Source organism: Pongo pygmaeus, chromosome 12 (assembly GCF_028885625.2).
Source record: "Pongo pygmaeus isolate AG05252 chromosome 12, NHGRI_mPonPyg2-v2.0_pri, whole genome shotgun sequence".
Lineage (NCBI taxonomy): Eukaryota > Metazoa > Chordata > Mammalia > Primates > Hominidae > Pongo > Pongo pygmaeus.
In genome coordinates, this window is record NC_072385.2 from 132,712,934 (window position 1) to 132,735,297 (window position 22,364).

A 22,364-nucleotide genomic window follows, 5' to 3' on the forward strand; every position below is an offset into this window, starting at 1 on the left:
TCCCTTGAGCTTCCTTATTGCTAGAAATGTGGGGGTTTTAAAATTTATTTTTGCTCTGTGATCTTTCAGAAAAGCAATCTAAGAGCTCTCAGCCCTCAGGGGGATAAGCCAGCAAGTAACTTCGCAGTTACCATCAACTCTCACTGAGCACATCTCCAGGGCTCATTCATCACATTTGAACAGTGAGGCATGTGTGCCTAGTAATGGCCCCAGTGCTTTAGAAGTCAGTGACGAGTAGAATTTATTCCGAACCCTAATGTAGAAAAAATCTTGCCTTGATGAAGATGGTACGCTTATCTATAAAACCTTTCATTTTTCCTTTGTATTGATTTTTGGTTCCCTTGTAAATCTTTCCAGATGAGACGAAAGCCCAGGAAAACAATTTCATGGTTTTTTTTTGGATCAATTCTGTCACTGTAATTTATATGTTATTCAACAAATCAAAGTGAGAGTGGCTTTATTGTCCATTAGTAGAGGTAATCATCGATTACTTCTCCAAGATGGTTTATATAAATCTTTGAGGATAATGCCACAAAACTTTGATTAACAAGATACCAGTGAAATTGAGATATTCAATAGAAAAAAAAAGCCAGGAAGGAATGCATTCCATTTTCAGATATGAGAGAAACAAACTAGTCTTTCAATCATGAATGCTCACTAACAGTCCAATGGGGATGGCTCTATGGGAACAGTTAAGTAAACCTTGGACTGCAGTGTGCATTCAGTTAGTGGAAGATTACACATTCTTCAAAAAGCTGAGCACAGATTCTTCTTGACAGGAACGCCCTCAAGCAGGTGCTTGCAGACAATAAATCGTGTGCAATAGAAAAGAACCATTGGCCAGGTGCAGTGGCTCACGCCTGTAATCCCAGCACTTTGGGAGGCCAAGGAGGGTGGATCATGAGGTCAGGAGATCGAGACCATCCTGGCTAACATGGTGAAACCCCATCTCTACTAAAAATACAAAAAATTAGCCGGGTGTGGTGGTGGGTGCCTGTAGTCCCAGCTACTCAGGAGGCTGAGGCAGGAGAATGGCATGAACCCGGGAGGCGGAGCTTGCAATGAGCCGAGATCACGCCACTGCACTCCAGCCTGGGCGACAGAGCGAGACTTCATCTCAACAAAAAAAAAAAAAAAAGAAAAGAACTATTAGGTCATAGTCATGTAACACACAAGACCAACATGAAGGAGCAGCCTAGAAGGACAGGCACTGACCTTTAATGGAGTTCTGGCTTGGTGATGAAGTAATGGGAAAACTTTTTAGGTTCCTCACATTCTAAATTTTCTAGATGGGCTATGCTTACAATGGAAATCATTTTAAAACATTCTAAATTATGGAGTCCTTAAGTTCTACATTATAGCCTGGACCAAATACCTCAGCCTATTCTCCTAAACATCTATGTCTACAGACCCGGCAGTGAGCATGTGGCTCTAAGGCATGGGCCAGAAAGACTCACATCTTCTGACATCAGGAACTGCCATTTCCATAGGAGGCCTGACAGGACAGTGGACAGGACAGTGTCCCGTAACAGGACAGTGGACCAAAAGTTCTTAGAAACATTGTTCAGCCACATGGTTTGAAAGAAAGGACATTTCAAATGAATCTTAGTTTGCTATGAAATTAATTAAACTTCACTGTTAAGTTTAGGATTTGAGAATTCTGGCTAATACTGATTTAGCCAAGTTTGTCTTATTCTAAAAGCTAAGTAACCAGCACCAAATTGATCTATAGCTAGTTAGAAGGAAGAACTCAGAGGCCAAGCAGCTCATGGCACTGCAGAGAAAAAATTCTTGATAAATTAATTAAAAAGACATTTCGCGGACTTGCTCTGCATCATAGGAAGCACCAATATGCCTTTTGACTGCCTGCATCACCATCTCAGTATCTTATGCCCATAGAGTGCTTTAGAGCTGAAGAAATAATGACATTTGCTCCTGGTTTATGCACTGGTCTTCTGATAGCCATCAGAGTGAGCAGTGCCACTGTCCTCATTTTAGAGATGAGTAAATTGGCTCTCAAAGGTCCGGGGTATCTCTGCTAAGGCACCAGCAACTCAGTGGGAAGATGGGGCTCCCTGCAATGTGCTGCCTCACACACGAAGTCCTTTCACTGTAGAGGTTTTATGAATGAGCTTGCCAAGTTTTAACTAAGAGGGGGGCTATGGGAAAATTCCTAAATTATTTTATACCATAAAAAATGGATGTTTAGCTTATTGAGCTAGTTTTCAAATTTGATTTGAATAGGAGAGAAATAGCTATTTTCCAGAGTAAGAAAAATAAGATATTGAGACTGTTTGGTAAGCATTTTAAAAAATTGCAGCTTGTATGCTTTGAAAGAGCTGGAGTCCCATCCTGCTTGGTCTCAAGTAAAAAACATGCCCTGAGCAAGCAGCCCCTGGACAAAGTCAAGGCGTCCTCCTTCGGGAGTTGCCGCTTCTCAGTGGGGAGAGGGGCACACATTACCCGTTGGATGCTGTGATTGTTGAGTTTTCAGGTTGACGTTTCTTTTCATCGCTTGTATTGATGTTTCCATTATCTCTGCTGCTCGGGCAATCACTCCACTTGTTGGCTCAGGAAGTTTGGAAAAAGACAGAAGCTGAGCTGGAGAAAGGATTCCTCTTTTTTTGAGGTTTCTATGGCACATAAAGAAGATAGAAAATAGATTATTTGTCTATGGTAGCTTTGGTACTTAATTACTAATTAATTAAGCAGACATTTATTGAGTAACTACTGTGTCCCAGACAATGTGACGGGCACTGCGGGCTGTGCACAGGTAAAACGTGTGCAGTTGCTGTCCACAGGGTCATCGGGTTTAGGAACAGGAATACGGTGTAAGTGACGCATCAGTAGTGAATGATGAGGAAAATGGCACATACTTGCCCTTTACAAAACCGCCATATCAGAATGAATTGGATTTTCATAACAATTGTGGACAAGCCATCACATCCAAACCAAGATATGATTTGTTTACATCCCAGCTAATGAAACAGGAGACTGGGGAGTGCACAGCCCTGCCCTGATCTCAGAGCCAAAGCCTGCCGAAGCTGCATGTGTCCTAGCTCCAACTTCTTCCTTTGCCACTCCAGTGCAGAGCATTGGCTCAATGCAGCCCCAGAACGGGGCAGCAAAGCTGTTCACGGTGAGAGCTAAACACACCCTCATAGAAGAAGAAATATGTGAAGCCTGCCTCATCTGAATGCCTCTCCTTACCTGGGGCCTCCCCTCACCTGGGGCCTCCCCTCACCTGGGGTCTCTCCTTACCTGGGGCCTCCCCTCACCTGGGGCCTCCCCTCACCTGGGGCCTCCCCTTACTCCTGGTCTCCCGCACAGGCACCTGGCCTTTTTAGATTCTCAGCAGCAGCAGCTACAGGGAACCAATCCAAGGTTTCACAGTGGGCCTGCCTACTAGCATTTGAGGACCTGGGGAACCTGGAGAGAAAGGACAGAGGTGACCTTTGCAACAATGCTGCCAGCACCTGGGTGGATTACAGCATTGTCCAAGCACCTGCAAAGTGGAATTACTGAGTCCCCAGGACCCAAGGGAGGACTACATCAGGTTCACCATCCTTCTTGCCTGAGGGTTGAGTCAATCACCTTTGGACAGCAAAGCTGGCAGGGCCAGGCCCCAAAGGAGAAGCAGAGTGACCACAGCGGACTGTGCTCTGGGGGCTTCAGACAGCTACCCTGGCTGAGTCGTCTGCAGGGCGGGGCCTCTCCAGCTGACAGGAGGCTAGCACTGCCCAAGTGAACACGGCAGGTATGTGACTGTCAGAGGCCAGACAGAACTACGGAGCTGGCAGGAGAAACTCCTTCCCTCTGCAACTTAGACATGAGGCTCAGGACTAAGAATCACCTCACTGTGGCTTTGGGAAAAGTGACCTAGTTGTTCTCTTCAGTTGTTCTGCCATAATTAAATGGATTGTTTATATTTTTGTTTATTAATAATAACCCCAAAATATATAGTGTTTACTGAGTGAAAATAAAGTTTTAGGTGCTGTGCTAAGCACTTGCATTCCTTCCATAGTTAATAATATTGAATACTAAAAACAAATGTGCTAAGAGAGATTTTAAGTGCTCTCACCACACATACACACCAATCACTATGGAAGGTGATGGGTACGTTAATTTTGTTTGACGGTAGTGATCATTTCATTATGTATTTGTATATCAAAACATCATTTTGCACATTGGAAATACATACAGTAAAAATAAATGTTTAAAAAGCTTACTTGTTAACCTATGTTTTGCATTGCTGTAAAGAAATACTTGAGACTGGGTAATTCATAAGGAAAAGGGATTTAACTGGCTCAAGGTCCTACAGGCTGTGCAAACATGGACTCAGGATCTGCTTGGCTCCTGGGGAGGCCTCAGGAAGCCACAGTCATGCTGGAAGGTGCAGCAGGAGCAGGTGTCTCACATGGTGAGAGAAGGAGCAAGAGGTCAAGCAGGCAGGTGCCACACAATGTAAAACAACCAGGTCTCACATGGACTTCCTGGGCAAGAACTGACTCATCACCAAGAGGATGGGGCTAACCCATTCATCAGGGATTGGCCCTCATGATCCACTCGCCTCTCACCAGCCCTCACCTCCAACATCCGGAATCACATTTTAACATTAGATTTGAGGGGGAAAAGCATCTACACCTTATCATTCTACCCGTTCCCCCAAATCCCGTGTCTTTCTCACATTCCAAAATACAATTGTGCCTTCGCAACAGTCCCCCAAAGTCTTAATTTATTCTGGCATTAACTCAGAAGTCCCAAGTCCAAAGTCTCATCTGGAGATGAGTCCTTCTACCTATGAGCCTCTGAGATAAAAAAGCAGTTATATGTTTGCAAGATACAATGGGGGCACCAGCATTGGGTATATTTTTCCATTCTAAAGGGAGAAATCCGCCAACAGAAAGGGTTGATAGGACCCATACCAGTCTATACTCAGCAGGCAATTCGTTAAATCTTAAAGCTCGGAAACAATCTCCTTTGACTCTGTGTCCTGTACCCCGGTGTGAGGAATGGGCTCCCAAGGCCTTGGGCAGCTCTGCCCCTGTGGCTTCCTTGAACACAGCCCACCTGGCTGCTCTCATGGGTTGGAGTTGAGCACTTGAGGCTTTTTCAGGTGCAGAGTGTAAGCTGCTGGTGGATCTACCATTCTGGGGTCTGTAGGGCGATGGCCCCCTTTCCACAGCTCCATTAAGCAGTGTCTCAGTGGGCACTCTGTGTGGGGGCTTCAACCTCGCATTTCCCCTCAGCATGGCCCTAGTAGAGTCATTCTGAGAGGGCTTTGCCCCTGAAGTAGGCTTCTGCCTGGGCACTAGGCTTTTTCATGCATTCTCTGAAATCTAGGGAAAGCCACCAAGTCTTCTTAACTCTTGCATTCTGTGAGCCTGAAGGCTGAACACCATGTGAAAGCTATAGACACTTATGGCTTGGACTGTTCAAGCTATGGCTTGAGTAGTTCCTGGGCCCCTCTGAGCCAAGCCCAGAGCCAGAGCAGCTGGGATATAAGGATTAGTGTCCCTGGGCTGCACAGGACAAAGAGGCCCAAGGTCTAGACTCTGAAGCCATTCTTTCCTCCTAGATCTCTGGCCTTGTGACAGGAGGGGCTGTCCTGAGGACTTATAACATGCTTTTTTCGAGGCCCTTTTCCTGTTGTCTTGGATAGTAACATTCAGCTCCCCTCTAGTCATGCTAATTTCTCTAGCAAACGGTTACTCCAGCAACCCCCTTTAATTCTTGCCCTGAAAACAGTATATTGTTTTCTATCAGGTGTGTAGGCTGCAAATTTTCCAAGCATTTATGCTCTGCTTCCCTTTTAAGTATAAGTTCCAAATACAAATCATTTCTTTGCTCTCATATCTGACAGTTGGTTGTTAGAAGCAGCTAGACCACACTTTGAATGCTTTGCTGCATAGAAATTTCTTCTGCCAGATACTCCAAGTCATCACTCGTAAGTTCAAACTTCCACAGATCTCCACGACTTGGACACAGTGCAGCCAAGCTCTTTGCTAAGGCATAGCACAGGCGACCTCTACCTCCAGTTCTCAGTAAGTTCCTCATTTCCATCTGAGACCATGTCAGCCTGGCCTTCACTGTCCTTATTTCTACAAGCATTTTGGTCACAGTCATTTGGCAAGTCTCTAGGAAGTTCTAAACTTTCCCTTGTCTTTCTGTCTTCTTCTGAGCCCTCCAAATTCTTCAACCCCATGCCATTACGCAGTTCCAAAGCCACTGCCACAATTTCAGGTATCTTTATAGAAACACTCCACTCCTCTGTACCAATTTTCTGTGTTAGGCCATTTTTACTTAGCTATAAAGAAATACCTGAGACTTGGTAATTTACCCAGAAAAGAAAAGAAGTTTAATTGGCTCACGGTTCTTCTGGCTATATAAGCATGGCTCCTGCACCTGCCTGGCTTCTGATGAGGGGCTCGAAGCTGACAACCATGGCAGAAGTTGAATGGGGAGTGGACAGGTCCCGGAGCAAGAGCAGGAACAAGAGAGTAGAGTGGGGGAGGTGCCACAGACTTTTAAACAACCAGATCTCACGTGAAGTAACTGAGCAAAAACAAAGGGGATGGGACAAATCATTCACAAGGGATCCGCCCCCATGATCCAACTCCTTCCACCAGGTTCCACCTCCAACATTGGGAATCCCATTTCAACACGAGATTTGGAGGGGACGCACATCCAAACCATATCGGCTTGTGAGAGAAATACAATAATTATGCCAATTTTATAGATGAGGAAATTAATTCATTGAAAATTAAGTAGCTTGCACCACATAGACATCCAGTGAATGATAGAGATGATAGTAAGATAAAAAATTATACACGTGCACCAAATATGTTAGAAATAACCTCATGTACATACAAATGCATGTGATATTTAACTTAAAATATAAAATATATGTGTTTTAGATCTGCTGACATGCTTGTAAAAGGTACTATATAGTCATGAACTTTGAGGACACTGAGATTGTAGCTACTTATAACTAACACATTAGCCAGCCACAGTTCATGGATGCCAGCCAAAGACAGAAGGCTCCTGGCCCAGACACAAGTGACATTGTCAGTCACAGCAGCAGCAGAGCCAGAGCATAAGAACCTGTGCAGGTTCCCCAGGACTCGCCATGGTAGATAGGATAGCAACCCTTCCGAAAACGCGTGCTTTCCTTGGAGACATTTATCTAAAATCTATCTGAGCAAGACATTTGGCTAATAGGAAGGACGAGAATTCTCTGGAGGTCTGAAGGCCAAGGGTGCTCCTTTTGATGAAATCCACTTTCTCTGCCTCCTAGAACAACACCTGCACCCACTCGAGGGCTCACCTGTCTCATCCCTTCTTTTGCCTGGCACACATGGGACAACACAATCTGGGCCCAAAAGGGGTACGTCAGGAAAGCAGGGGTCTGGGAAACTGAGCTCAGCTCTTGATCATGACTTGGAGGGTATCACCCAGTGGATCCCCCGGATAGGTCCCCAGGCCATGCTGCCCATGCCAGCCCTTCTCGTCCCTGCAGCTGCCGTGCAGCTCAGATGGCTCTCCCTTGCTGGCTGGTCACTTTCCCGTCATGTCCATGTTCTGCAGAGCCCAGCCTGCAGGGAGCTCAGTTCAGGAGAGCCTGGAAAGGTGCTTCAACCACCCCACAAGCCACAGTCTGCTCTGTTCATCTGCTGCTATTTCCCGGGGGCCTCAGCCATGGGTCATTCCGAATGCAGACACAGTTTGCAGCCCAGGCCAGGGCTGCATGTTACTTTAAGACCTCAGCTTCAGAACATAAGCAAGGTATTAATAGGTGACACTTGCAGGCTCTTAATTGCAGCAAAATATCTGAAAATCAAACTCAAATTAGGGAAATTTTGACTCTAGCTGGTTTCACATTCTTAATGTGAAGAGCCCACACAGAGCCATGCATCAAATGTGCGTTCCCACGAATTCTCCGGATCACTCTCGGTTTGGGGACATCATCCAATAGCTTCATTTGATAAATAATAACACTCTTTTAGCTGTTCTGTCTGCCATCCCAGTAATGCCCAGAGTGTTTCACTGTGAACAGTAAACAGACTCAAATGGTATCACCAATCTAGGTGCAGATATTCCAGGCTGAATACACCCTGGAACTCACAGCGAATTGTGAATATTGGAAACGGTCCCTGAATACTAAAAAGGAATGAATTTACTGCTCAAGGAGTGTGAGCCTGGACAGACCGTGGGGTGAGCAACTGAGACTGATGGGAGCATTTGGTTCCTCGGCCTCTGGTCTCCTGGACCCACAGCCTCCTTATGCAGATGCTTCTTCTGTCCATGCCGAAATTATAAAATTACGAAGGGGAGAAAGGGAGAGAGTTGCTCCCGCTCTCATGGCAGGTGGAGGGGGCAGATCTGCAGTGCCCGCTTTTTGCCATGGTGGGAGAAAAGCACACCGCCCTGTCCGAGGGGTGCCTGCCAGGTCGCCAGGTCAAGGGCACACTCACCCCCACCCCCGCAGCTCATGGGGCCACTCACTACCAGCCACACTGGCCAGGTGGCCCAGACACAATGGATGGGCAGATTCTGCCCCTGCCTGCCTCCCTTCACAGGCTCTGGCTGCTGCAGGTGAACCTGGTTGCTGGTGCAGCCTGGGCCGCAGGCCCCGGAACCCTCCCCTGCCTCCCTGGAGGTCGTATCTCCCTCCAGAACACACTGCACTCTCCAATCAAACAGGGATGCTCTTCCCCAGAGCCTGGGCCGGCATGCTCACTGCATGTCATAAAGATCTGGGTCCCCAGGCACAGGGCCCCCCTCCCCAGATGCGGCCCCTCCTGTGTGCAGCCTGCCCTGGTCTCCTTTCCATTGCTGTATGGGAGCTGCTCTCAGGGAATGAGCGCAAACACTAAAACTCTGGCCCCATCTACCTTGGGAGCAAAGTCCTTTGTCCCTGGCCCCATGCTACCCAGGTAAGTGAAGTGATGAATGAGGCGGGTAGGGTGGTCTCGGACGCTCCGTTTTCGTAAACACTCCTTGGGCAGGCTCTGTGCTTTCCTATCACTTTCCAAAAGCCTGGGGCCACACTGCCATCCATGAGTGAGTGGAAGAAATGACTTAGGCACACTCTAGCTTCAGATAGTATTATTTAGAAAAGTTTTTTTTTTTTTTTTCCTTTTCGGCTCTAAAGTAACTAGATGTGTTTTGAAGGATAAAAGTATTTTATTATTATTAAAACTTTTATGCAAAGTCAGTCAGTTCTCTAACCAACCAACCATCATGTTTCCTGATGATCTGTAATAAATTCATCCCTAAATGAAGTGCCCTCTTCAGGTGTCTGTCTTTACAGAAGGAGCACGGACTTCTGAGAATATGAAATGATTGAACTCATCTCTGTGTCCCGGCCTCTAGAACAATGACTGCACAGAAGGAGCACGGACTTCTGAGAATATGAAATGGTCAAACTCATCTCTGTATCCCGGCATCTAGAACAATGACTGCACAGAAGGAGCATGGACTTTTGAGGATATGAAATGATCAAACTCATCTCTGTATCACGGCATCTAGAACAATGACTGCACAGAAGGGGCATGGACTTTTGAGAATACGAAATGATCAAACTCATCTCTGTATCCTGGCATCTAGAACAATGACTGTTCCACAGTAGAAACAGTATTTCTTAAGGAAAGAAACATAGTTGGAATAGGTGTATAGTGTATTTTTTGAGAACTATCAAAAGGCAAATCTTTCCAATAGTCTCCCCAGCTGATACCTCTCCCGGGCTTCCCTCACTCTAATGCATCCTTAGGATCAAGGCATTGATTTCAAAAGGGTTCTGTTAACATGCAATTTGTAAACTAAAAATAAAATTCTAATGTCCTCGCCTAACCACCTGAGTGGACCTTGCCTCTTGGCCAAGAGCATTCCAAAGTCAGCCTGAAAAGCTGGGTCAGGTCACGATGGAAGGTGGTTAGGGTCAGACATGCCTCCTTCTACCGCTCCAGCATCAATACCAACACAGACCTCAAGTCTGATAAGAAACATTCACCATCTCTTCTCTGTGAAGCTCATAAAACCTTGGTGTCCATAACCCCTTAACATAACCCAGACATTCCGTCCTACTGTTAATAATTCTTTCAGCCAACTGCCAATCAGAAAACTGTTACATCTACTTATGACCTGGAAGCTCCCCACCATGTAAATCTGACACGTATTGATTGATGTCTTATGTCTCTCTAAGATGTGTAAAAGCAAGCTGTGCCTCAGCCATCTTGGGCACGTGTCCTCAGGACCTCCTGACACTGCGTCATGGGTGCATCCTTATCCTTATTAAAATAAACGTTCCAAATTGACTGAGATCTGTCTTAGATACTTGGGTTCACAAATTGTTACTAAGAGAGCAGCACACACTTCTTACTACGCAGTTGGTATCCACCCCCACTGCCATGTCTTCCCCAGGAATTCCTGCCCATTTTAGACATACTAAAGTGTGCGTGAATTTATGAGAAATAGTGTTTCTCTTTCTTTTCCCTTTGATTCAATTTTTAGAAAATAAATAATAATTTGTTTGCAGCCAATATGAACAGTAAGGTATTTTTCTGACTGGAATAATAGAAATTTGGAATAAATTAACTGCTGTCTTTTGATATTTTGTATCTCGAGAACTTATATAATTATTAGTCAACTTCCTACAAAATAATAAGCTTGGGAGGACAAACTGCTTTACAGGTTTTTTGTTTTTTGTTTTTCTTTTCTTTTTCTAGACAGGTAATATGAGACCACAATATTCTTAATAGTGGTGTCTGCTATATAATTACAAATGCTAATTATTTCAAAAATGGAGGAGAGCCTCATTTAATTCTTTATTCTATACCACAGGTAATGTTACAGTTACATCACAACACCAAAGATCTGGGATCTAGGTCTCTCTTTTCCTCCTTAATCTGTCCTAATCCTTGAGAAGAGAGGCTGGTTGTGCTATCAGGATGTCAGCCTCTACTGTCTTTTAGTCAGGATATATGTAATTGCTAATTGGATCAGGGTGCTCTTCCTTTGTGTCTTGCTAAACAAAGAATTGGAGATTAAATACCAGTTCTGTCTGCTGCTTGCACATGACACTGAGGAAGTAAATTAACAATGGCAAGCTTCAGGTTTTCATTTGCAATTGTGAAAATTAGGCCACACGTGTGCAGATGTCAGGGAGGATGCGCCCATAGGTGGCACTCGGGGCAGCGGCCCCTCCACAGGGCTCACCTCTGCATCGTGGCGTACATGGCGGTGTCCACCAGGCGCTTGCTTTCCTCCAAGATGCTGGCAACACGAGACTCCTCAGGCTTTCCTACGGAATAGAATGTCACACAGTCAAGGCACAATGACAGTTCGGCGATTCACTGACAGTGTTGCTTTGTCCCTCGAGCCCATCTTGCTGTGGTGATGCCCACGAGGCTGCCAGGACAGGCAGGCAGCCAGGTCCCAGGGTCGCTTCCCCTCCACAGGCCTTCACTTCCCTGCTACAGAGGGGCGTCCACCCCCACTGCACGGAGCTGCCTGGAGGATGGGATGAGAGAGCTACTCACCTTAATTTCTCACTTGCCCAAACCACTTCAAATAATTCTGAATAACTTTTGTTCTGAACATTCATCACTGGTTACCTGAGCTAGTGGTAAAGTTGATAATAAGATTTGCCTATCTTGTGTACTTAATAAAAGATAAAATAATTCCACTATACCAGCATTTTCCAATGAAAGCTCTCCTATGTTATTTGTTTTAGCACCTGGAATGTTTAAGAGGTTAAGATCCCATTTCTGGGTAACAACGTGAACTTCCAGATGGGGTAACAGGAAGATGGCAAGTGTTTCCGGCCGTGTTCACAGGTCAGTCCTGTTACTAAATTCACCTGTGTAGCATCAATACTTCACCAAAGGAATGAATTGGCTCCTAAAAGCAAATAGAAGTCCCTGAAGGGGACACCAGGCTCTCGCTCTGCCCATGGCCCAACGCGGCGCCTGCACGAGGTCGGTCCAGGAGAGGCGCCTGCACGAGGTCGGTCCAGGAGAGGCACCTGCAGGATCTTCAAGGCTTCAGCCCCACGCGCCTTCCATGCTCGTCCTCACCCAAGGAGCAAACAAATTCCCCAGCATCACCTCTTCCTGCTCACTCTGCCCTGCTCCGTCTGTTCCATTGGCCACCCAGTTTCTTACAGTGTGATACAGCAAAGTTAAGAAAACCTCTGTGCTGGATTTCTCTTGGGTTCTGGGATGAGTAACCGGTGGTTAAGCACTTGGGGCAGAGGGTGACCCCTCAGGGTTGGGCAGAGAGCAATGAAAAGAGCCCCCCGGTGTGGGGCTTCCTGGGGCAAGGGCAGGAGGGAGGGAGAGACACCCAGCACGGGCTCACAGCTCCCCGGGGACCCCCAGCACAGCCATCAGAGCTGCGGGCTCTGGGTGTGGAATCTGAACAGGGGACCTGGCTTTACGCCAGTGTGTGCGTGCTTGGGACAGTGCAATGTGGGACGATGCCACCAAGAGTAAGTAGGAGCCGAGAGGGAAGGGGCAGCCTGGGCATCGCAGGACCGGTGGCAGGTGTAGACCACAAGGACCAGCATTCCAGGCTTTATGAAGATTTCTTTCAGCTCTCAAGAGCCAGGGAAGCTCCTGTTCCCACAAAAGCTTGAGATATAAGACACTTGGAATTTTCCTTTATTTTCCTCTTATTTCCTTCTAAACCCACTGCAACTGCCTGGGCAACTCAACTCACATTTTGTATTCTGAGGTCAGCCATGCCGCTTATTTGCCAAATGCAGTAACCCCCCCGCCCCCTCAGGACTCTGGTGCTTTTGGGATGTTGCCGGCATCCTTAAGTGGCAGAGGGGTGACGGCCATGGGCTCTGGAGTGAGACAAGTCAATCTCCGAGTGACGCGGCAGATCACTTCACCTGGCGCGGTTTTCTCTCCTAGCTGCAGTTACATCTTAGGATGGTTTTAGAGCGAAGTTTGCACAGCTCTTGGCCAAGGGCCTCGCAAGTGTGCTCTGAAGAGAGAAGTTTGCACAGCTCTGGGCCGAGGGCCTGGCAAGTGCACAGAGTTACATCTTAGGATGGTTTTAGAGAGAGGTTTGCACGGCTCTTGGTCCAGGGCCCGGTAAGCGCTCAGTGCTCCCGGCTGTCTGTCGTGCCTTTTGCTTTCGGTCTCTGGCCGCTCTCTCTCTCAGCCTTGGTCACCGTGGCTCTCTTCTCTCGGTGGTCTCCCTCCCGTGAGTGTCACCTCGGGTGCATTTCTGGCTCCTCTGATCTTTGCCCTCTCCTCTCACCCTCCTTTGGTCCTCTCCCAAACGCCGGTTTTCAACTTGAACTTCTCTCCTGAGTCACGCCATCCTCCTCTGTTCCCTGTTGAGGGGTGTTAACAGCCTGAAATAACCACCCTGCTAGCTCAAATCCCCAAGCAAGAAGCCCAGCCATGGCTTTCCTTGCCTTTCACTCACGATATGGTGTGGATTTCCCCATAATATCTCTGGGAGAATGTTCTGCTCCTGCCTGGCCCTTGCCAGTCTCACTTTCTACTGCCTTAGTAGAAGGAGCTCTCGACTGGCTCCTGCACTGATCTCCCCACCATCCTTCTGTCCCTCCTGCTGTCACCCAAGTGACCTTTCTAAACTAAGGCCTGCTTGTGCCTGTGCCTTTGATGAAAGCATCTGAAGGCTCCTGATGCCCACTGAATTGCATGCAGATCTTTCTCAGAATCCAGGACATCCACAACCTGCCCAAGACCAGTCTCCATGTTGCAGAGCTGTGGAAGTAATGCACAATTTATCCTTCATCTCATGAAATTGTCAATCTCAAGCTCCCAGCTCTTCCTTTATGAAATTTTGATCCTGCTGATCTTTAGGTACCAGAAAAAAAATTAGCTCTGTCACTCACACCACCTGTGTATATGCATCCTGTCACTGAGTCTCTTCAGGGCTCTGCAGAGTTCTGCGCTATTCACGACCAAGACTAAAGACTGGTTTTCAGCAGGCACTTGACAATTGTTTAAGAACCAACTGATTAAATATACAAAAACATGCTTATCCTTCTCTACTATGCTTAGAAATGGCAGTTACTAGAGAGATCATTCCTTGTTATTGACCAATATTAATATATTGTTATTTAAGTTTAACTGATCACATGTTGCTTAGTCTTTAGTTTCTTTTCTTATTGTAAAATATTTTACAGAATTAAAACATTTTTATAGGCTTGAAGATTATTATTGTCTTTTAAGTTTCATAAAATAAATCCATTTTTGTATTGAAAACTTCCTCCCAGATACATAATTCTCATCTGATAGTCTCAAGTCTACTGGAACCGGTGGTGTTTTCATTGTTTAGGTTAACTACTTCTTGGCTGAATAGAGATGACTGACATCCATCTATAGGGGAGGAAGAAACCTTTTCTCTCCCTGCATCTTAGATTAATTTTCTGGGGCATTGTAAATTAGACTGACAAAAGGCAGAGTCACAGGAGGAAAACTCACAGGGGTTATTAGCCTGGCCTCCTGCTTCCACGAAGGAGCCCCCTGAGCACCACGAGATGGAAACTCGAACGGATTGTTAGAACTCTGCTGCACAGCCCCTCAGCAAAAGAACAATCATTTTCCAAGAAGATACAAGACCAAAACAAAGGACTTTGAGCTCCCAGGAAATACCGTGAGGAGGCCTCTCTGGGGCAACTACAGGAAGGGAGGCCAGGGCTGCAGAGGTTTGCCACACAAATGCCTCTGGGGCTGGTTCCAGGCTGTTGAAGGCCTGGGGTCCCCGGTGATAAATTTCTGTCCTTTCTGCTGGAGAGGGAAAGGGTCACTTTTGTGGATCTATGTTCTACTTTTAGGTAAATAGAGAGAGGGCAGATGGCTTTTCCTTTATCTGCCGCTTCTCAGTTTCCATCAGCTCACATAAGCTCTCCTGCCACCAGGGAGCTGGGGTGGCCGCTCTGAGCCCCTTGCCATCGTTAGCTCTGCAGTGCCCTTCCTTCCTCGGTTCCCAGCAGTCCCAGGGAAGAGGTGTCTGATGCAAGGACCATAGACTTAGGGAGTTTGAACCCGAAGTTTATTTTTTTCAAACTGAGCACTGAATTCTAGGGAGTCACGGGACTTAATTACTTGCTCTGGAGAAGCCGCCGGCTGTTCTCTGCCTGCGCTGTCTCAAGATTGCTCCTGCTCTGAGGGGCTCATGGCACGGTACCCCCAAATTCTCCTTTATGCATATTCATATTGTTCATAAAAGAGGTGGGATTCAGGGACACATTAGGCAAGAACATACCATATTTCAGAAAGAAGAAGGAAGTTGCCTTGTTCCAAAGGCTGTTTATGTAAAATATATAAATGAAAGCCAAAAATCTTTCTTCTCCAAAACCATAAGCCCCCAGGGCCAGAGCTTTGCTCCTAATTCTAAGTGCTTGATTCCTGTTTAGAGTTGTGTGTTGATTCTCACTTTAATCATTGCTGTTTGTTGAAATTTAATGAACTGGAATAAGGTTTGCCAACTTTCCTTTTAAAACAAATTCACTCATTAGGCTAGCTTCCCAAATTTTCCCAGGCTGCAGGCAGCGCCTCTGCTTCCTGTTGTTCATTTGCATCTTATTTTCTTTTAACAGCTATAACTTGTGGAACATTTGCCATAAAGATAATTGCACATAAATCTTGATTTTGCACAAATGCTGGAATGCCTCTCAGCCTGTGTGGTGATGAATACACAGGGCTTCCATGAAGAACACTCTGTTCAGGGCTTTAGAGGAGGGATTGATAGCAAACTTCTCTTAGACAACAATGGTCATGCATAGATTTTTTTTCCATTTTCAAAGACTCTTATTACAGAATTTTCAGGTGCTGAAGTTTATTTCTCTTTGTGTTTTGACCCTAGGGGTTCCTGCTCTGGAACAAGAGTCTCTCCTGCACCCACCCAGTCTGAGCACTGGCCGAGATCTTTCCCTTCTTATTCTCACCTTCCTACAGGTTGCAGACAAGTTGATACAAACTAAACTCTATCCAGGACTGATGCTTTTCTTTTTTTTCTCTCTTTTTTTTTTTGAGATAGATTCTCACTCTGTCACCTAGACTGGAGTGCAGTGGTGTGATCTCGACTCTGCAACCTCCACCTCCTGGGTTCAACTGATTCTCGTGCCTTCCCTCCCGAGTAGCTGGGATGACAGGTGGGCACCACCACGCCCAGTTAATTTTTTTTGTATTTTTAGTAGAGATGGGGTTTTGCCATGTTGGTCAGGCTGGTCTTGAACTCCTAGCCTCAAGTGATCTTCCCCGCCTCAGCCTCCCGAAGTGTTGGGATTACAGATGTGAGTCACGACACTGGCCTGATACTTTTCACTGAGTACTTATCGAGCTTCAAGTATGAGGATGTGTGTTGGTTCTCTGTAAAGACCTGGGACGTGAGACTGAGTGGCCACAGCCTTGCTGCTTCTGAGACTTCCAGACCTCTATGTTTTGACCTGTAAAATGGGTGCCTGACACATAATGGGTGAGCCACCCACCAAGCAGGACCTCCCGGAGCACCATCTGCTTACGGTGACTGTGTGTGGTCCAGGGGGAGCCTGGATTCTCTTGGCCCTGCCACTGCCTGCTCTTTGGCTTGTCCTGCATAGAGGCTGGGGAGCAGGCCAAGGTTTTTGCTTCATATGTCTGTAAGCACAGGTGACATAAACCCACACACAGTCATTGGGCATCATTTTCCAAACAGATTTAAAGCTGCAAAACAACTATTAAAGGATGTAAAATAGAAATACTGTGAGACACATAATATTTTTTCAGTAACTCATTCACATTTGAAGCAAATAATAAATCAGCTTTGAAATATTGGAGCAGGCAGAAGGATGTGCCCAGCACCCAGGGCAGTTGTCAGCTGCCATCCTGTGCACTCGTGATGTATCAACCAAAAGTTTAAGCAAAAGGAAAAGGTCAAATCTCTCAGAGATGGAAAAATAATTTTTAAACACTGTTTTAGCAAAAGCTGTGGATACTGCATTCCTGATGGCTTTTTAAACGTGATTTTTAAAATTAAAAAACATGTTACAAAGTTTTAAATATTTTGTTGAATAGCTCTCATGTATAACGACTTGTTCATAACTAGCTCTTGACTTCTAACATGTTTTACTATGGTTTTATACAACCAGGTCCTTACTAAATATGAAATAAAGTAACAAAGTAATTAATTTACAAACCATTGGCTGAACATCTAGCATGTTCCAGGTGATAGAGTGACTGATTTATTCTGGGAAGATGCAAAATCAGTTTTTCCTGAGGTTCTTTATATTGTGACTCCATTTTTATTTTTTGTTTTTTGGTGATTGCCAGGGTACTGCATTCACCACTTTAAATGGAGTATCTCATTCTTGCTCACGAATAATGACTGTGATGAGTAATTTTCCAGCGTTCTCCATTTGCAGGTGAGGGACAGGAATTAGGGGTGAGTAGCCCATCCTTGGGGCATGGATGGAAGCTGGCAGGGAGAGGCCCCACGGCTTCCCTGATCTCAGAGTGGGCAGTGACCAGCACGTCCTGTGGGCTGTGGAGGGAGAGAGTTTTTTAAGGAGCCTACGACTCTGCTATGGATTTCACTGCAGCTCCTAATATGGTTGTGAAGTCCTGAGATGCAGAAAAATTGGAGTAAAATGTGGCCCCCAGCAGGAGGCTGGGCTGGGTGTGGCTGGGAGCAGCGAGGACTTCAGAGTCTGTGACCCTGAATGACAGACAAGGCCTCCAGTCCTGGGAAAGGCTGGTGAGGGCAGAGGTGCTAGTGTTGCTCCACGGCCCCCAAACTGTGTCCAGAGGCCCAGGGACCTGCCCAGCAAGGTGTCACCTGCTCCAGGGACCCCCAGACTGTGTCCAGAGGCCCAGGGACCTGCCCAGCGAGGTGTCACCTGCTCCTGGGACCCCAGGACTGTGTGCAGAGGCCCAGGGTCCTGCCCAGTGAGGTGTCACCTGCTCCAGGGGCCCCGAGACTGTGTCCAGAGGCCCAGGGACCTGCCTGGCAAGGTGTCACCTGCTCCAGGGACCCCGGGACTGTGTCCAGAGGCCCAGGGACCTGCCCAGCGAGGTGTCACCTGTTCCTAGGGCCCCGGGACTGTGTGCAGAGGCCCAGGGACCTGCCCAGCGAGGTGTCACCTGCTTCTGGGGCCCCGGGACTGTGTGCAGAGGCCCATGGACCTGCCCGGTGAGGTGTCACCTGCTCCCAGGGCCAGCGGTGTCCATGGGGTGAAGTGTCCAGGCAAATGCCCCTGCAGTGTTCGCTCCAGTGAAACTTGTTTTCAGGGTTTGGGACTTTATTTATTTTATCAAAAGAAAAGTGAAGAGTTCGATCTGTGATTATTTTAACCACTGCATCTCAGTAGCTTTCTTAACTTGTTTTCACATAGTAGCATACTGATTCCAGAAAATCCATCACAGAAGTTATTTAATAAAAGATAATTCTGTAGCAAAGGAAGAAAAAAACTCCCAAAGAATTTTTTTCAAATATATGAATAGGTAAAAGTGAAAATTGTCTATTGTATCATCCAAGGAAAATCAGCTCTTTTTTAAAGAAAGAAATGTACGTATTTCAATCCTTCTAAAATCAAGAATTACAATTTTTTTTTCTTAAGCATAAGAAAGCATACACTACAGGGGCCTAAACTGACTCTCAGGAGCTACCATTATGCCCTCTATTTTAGTAAGTGTGAAAAATAACTTTATAAGGCCAGAAGACCACAATGTATTTGCTACTTACCCCAAAGGAGTTCTTTCCCTCTCGAGATGAAAGGGAAGAAGGCTTCTGTGCAGGCCATAACCAGCGTGACAGACAGGACAGCAAGCGCTCTCATTCTAAAATTAACGGAAAGAAACAGAGTATGCAATCAAGCACTGACAAGGCCGCGAGAACTGCTGTGTCCTTGTCTCCTTGCTGAGGGGCTCCCCTCACTGACTCCACGCAGCCTTTACCGCGGTGAGTGACCCTCACAGGCCTAGGGTCTGCGAGGCCAGAGTCGCCGTCCATGTCAGGAGGTGCACAGAAGCTGCAGTGCTGAGCAGGCCTCCCAGGCCCCGATTATTCAAAAACAGAGTTTATATGTTTGGCAGCTCCAGTTGCCAATATATCTCACTAATAACCTATTGAAATTTTTGGTAATGTCAAATAGTATGACAGTACTGGGAATAATTATTGGGAATGAAAAAAATCTGTTTCCCCTAATGCATCTATGTGGCAAAAAGTGAATACTATTAGAAATTTAGTCTTTATAAAAGTGATAAATAAAACCCCTAAATGCCTACTGAATTTCTTAAAGCATTCTTGCGTCCATAAAATGATTTTAGAATTCTAGTTGTTAAGACAAAACAGAAGATTCAAAATTCATCATTTCTACTTTCAAATCCTTGTTTTCTTCTCTTAGGCTTTCTGTGGCTATTTTTGAGCCACTAATTTTGTTAAGCAGGATAGCACCAGTGAGTCCGTGCTGACAGGAATGTGTCTCAGTAGACGGTGATCTAGGAATCGACCCTACAGGACTTACGTGTTCCAGCGGAGGTCATTGCAGACAGCACTCATCAGTCAGTCAGTCAGCTTTGCTGAGACACGCCACCCATACCTGCTATAATGGCCCAAATTACAGCCTCTCTTGGGCCGCTTTCCTAGTTCCAATGATGAATTTCTCTTAGAAAATGGAAAAATAAAAAGCTTTACAACCTGACCTTTTTTCCTCTTCTCAGCCAACTGCACTGTTGGGTAATTTCCACGGCTGTAACTCTTCTGAAATGGGCGCCTCAATTGCCTTCCAGGGACTTGGTTACCCGCCTTATAAACCGACTCCACGCTCTGATAGCCCGTCAAGATGCTAGGAAATGGAGTGGCGTCCGTTCTTCGTGGGAACAGAATGTCTGCGGGCTTTGTTGTGTTTGTGACGGGCCTCTTGTGTGTCCTGACTGGTCAGAAACAAAGTGCCATGTCATCTGGGTCCACATGCAGTCCAGCCTCTGGCCGAATGAGTTAGGAAGAAGAGGGGAAAAATTATACAGGGAGAAAGAATAAATCAACTAAATCCAGCCTTTTGACACTTGCATTTTCCTCCCTCTTACTTTTGCAGTTAAATACCCTGTGAAAAAGGGGCTGTTAATCTTCCGAGGATTGGGTTGGGTGCAGCTCCCGGGCCCACTGATGACTCACTCTACAACTCTGAGCCTGTTGCTTCCTGTCCCTGAGCCCCTAGTTTTCTTATCACTAAGAGGTGAATAAAGTACACTTTTTTCCAATTTGTTGAGGTGAAAAATGAGCACAGTCCAGTATGTGTTCGCCACCACACAGACATTCTCCCCTCAGTCCTCATCAAGCACCCATCAAAAGAGTCCCCACAAAGACAGAGATGCCTGGTAGGAAGGTCACCACGACTGCACTCTGAACACTGGAAGATGACATGTTTTCATGGGTGATCTGCTTTCAGGCTGTATCTCATCATGAAAATGATAAAATAACACATCTTCAATGACCTGCTCCTGAGACTTGGAGCCTCTTCATGCCCCTGGAAGTCCTGTGGTTTTCTAGTTTGTGAAAATCATCTTCATCTTTCTCCTTCTCTTTCCCCTTCTCCAAATGTGACTGATGCTTCCTCTAGGTAATTTGAAACTAAATGCTAAAACATGATGCAAATACTTCAGAACATTAATCTGTTTGTTAGAAGATGTTCTGAAGCCCAAGAATGTGACGATTTGCCTTTAAAAGATAACATTCTCCCCTCAATCATCATCACACACCCATCAAATGGGTGAAGATAACAAATAAGTTAGACAAGCTCTGAAGAGCAGGGAGGAGATCAGCCAGCAGTGATATAATCCCTCCATGCACCCTGAGAATGGTCACTAGGAGGGTGGGGTTTGGACAGAGAGGAAGGACCAGACTCGGTGGCTCATTAAAGAGGATTCCATGGCTCAATGATGAGTTATTGTTGGGAACAGAAGAAAAGCACAGAGCCTCTGAGGATTCAGCCATCCTTGATTTGATGCCTAAGCAAGTGAAAATCTCATGTACTGGCCCTAGGAAGGCGAGAGAAGAAACGGGACTGGCTGTGAAAAGCAAAGCAGCAGCAGGCTCAGGCTTGGAATTGTGCTGGAGGTGCCCATGGCACAGGCGGGCAGTGAACTCTTGGGCATTTGGAAATGTACTTTCAGCTGTTGGGTGAAGTCCAGCTTAAAAAGACACATTTGGGAGTCCTGAGGGGGGATACAGTAGTGGACTGTGAATGAATGGGATTCTTCTTGGGAGAATGTGGATGGAAAAGACCTCAAGAGTAGCTCAGAGCACCAGCATCTAGGGGGACGCAGTCCCCCAGCCTGTGACTGCAACCTGCATGGCAAAAGGGGCTTTGCAGATGGGATTCAGTTAAGATTTTGAGGAGGGGAGATTAGCCTGGATTATACACTGGCCTTAGTGTTAGCGCACAGCTCCTTACAAGACAAAGGTGGGAAAGTCTGAGGGGAGAAAGGGGGAAGTGATGATGGAAACTGAGATTGGAGGGCTGTGGCCATGAGCCACCAGAAACTGGAGGAGGCCAGGAGCAGGGCCTCTGGGGCCTCCAGGCAGAACCAGCCCTGTCCCTGGGCCTTGCTACCAAAAGTCTCATTTGGATCTATGACCTCCGGAGCTGATGGAGTAAAGCCACTAAGCATGTGGCCCTTTGTTAAGGCATTCACAGGAAATTCACACAGCCAGAAATGAGACAGTGGTAAAATGAGACAGTGTGGGGCAAATACTCAAGGAAGAGTTTGGAGAAGAGAGCATTAAAATGTAAAGTAAATACTGACTGGATGCTCTTTTCGTCACAGAAGGACGCTTGAAAATGCCGAGTGCCGATGGAGACCCGGGGAGAGGGGGTTTGCACGCAAGGCTCGGGGAGGCCGAGCCGGCACATCAACTCTCCAGGTCGTTTTGTAGCCTCTCCTCTAAGTTGCTGTTACCATTTGACCCCGCACAAATATGAGAAATGTATCTATCATTTGAAAATACATATTTTAGCTGGATTACGTGATGTGCTTATTTTAATACTAATTAAACAATATAAATAATGCATCAAGTACAATGGAAACTGTTACACTGGAAATGTTGAGAGGTGAGCGGAGAAAAGTCTGAGAATGGTGGGTTTGGAGGCGGCCCACTGGATGGCACACACGTTTTTGAGAAAGAGGACGGGGGACTTGGGAAGGAAGATTTCTGCAGGGGGATGGGGGAAAACCTGAGAGTATCACATAATGGAAGAATGAAAGAGAGGCAACTAAAGATCTGGCTGAAGCCCCCAGTCTCTGTCAGGAAGGAGCATTGGGAAGACGTGGCCACCCAGCAATGGAGAGCGGAGAGATTGCAGGGGAGACTCAGTGAGAAAGAGGACAGTTTTAGAC

At 46.3% G+C, this 22,364-nt stretch overlaps 1 protein-coding gene across 5 annotated transcripts in view; it reads right to left on the minus strand.

Moving 5' to 3' along the window:
- TPO (thyroid peroxidase) overlaps positions 1-19,753 on the minus strand; it is a 126,944-nt gene extending 107,191 nt beyond the window's left edge. For 2 of the 5 annotated variants that reach the window (XM_054475237.1, XM_054475235.1), the window contains exons 1-4: positions 19,671-19,753; positions 18,712-18,806; positions 11,218-11,302; positions 2,464-2,633 (exon numbers count right to left, since the gene is read on the minus strand). In XM_054475237.1, the coding sequence (XP_054331212.1) occupies positions 2,464-2,633; positions 11,218-11,302; positions 18,712-18,805 (349 nt within the window). In that variant the 5' untranslated portion in view covers position 18,806; positions 19,671-19,753. Of the gene's footprint in view, positions 1-2,463; positions 2,634-11,217; positions 11,303-18,711; positions 18,807-19,665 lie in introns of those variants that run through there. The other 3 variants (XM_054475236.1, XM_054475234.1, XM_054475238.1) reach the window with 2 other exon arrangements.
- Positions 19,754-22,364: the final 2,611 nt, after the last annotated feature.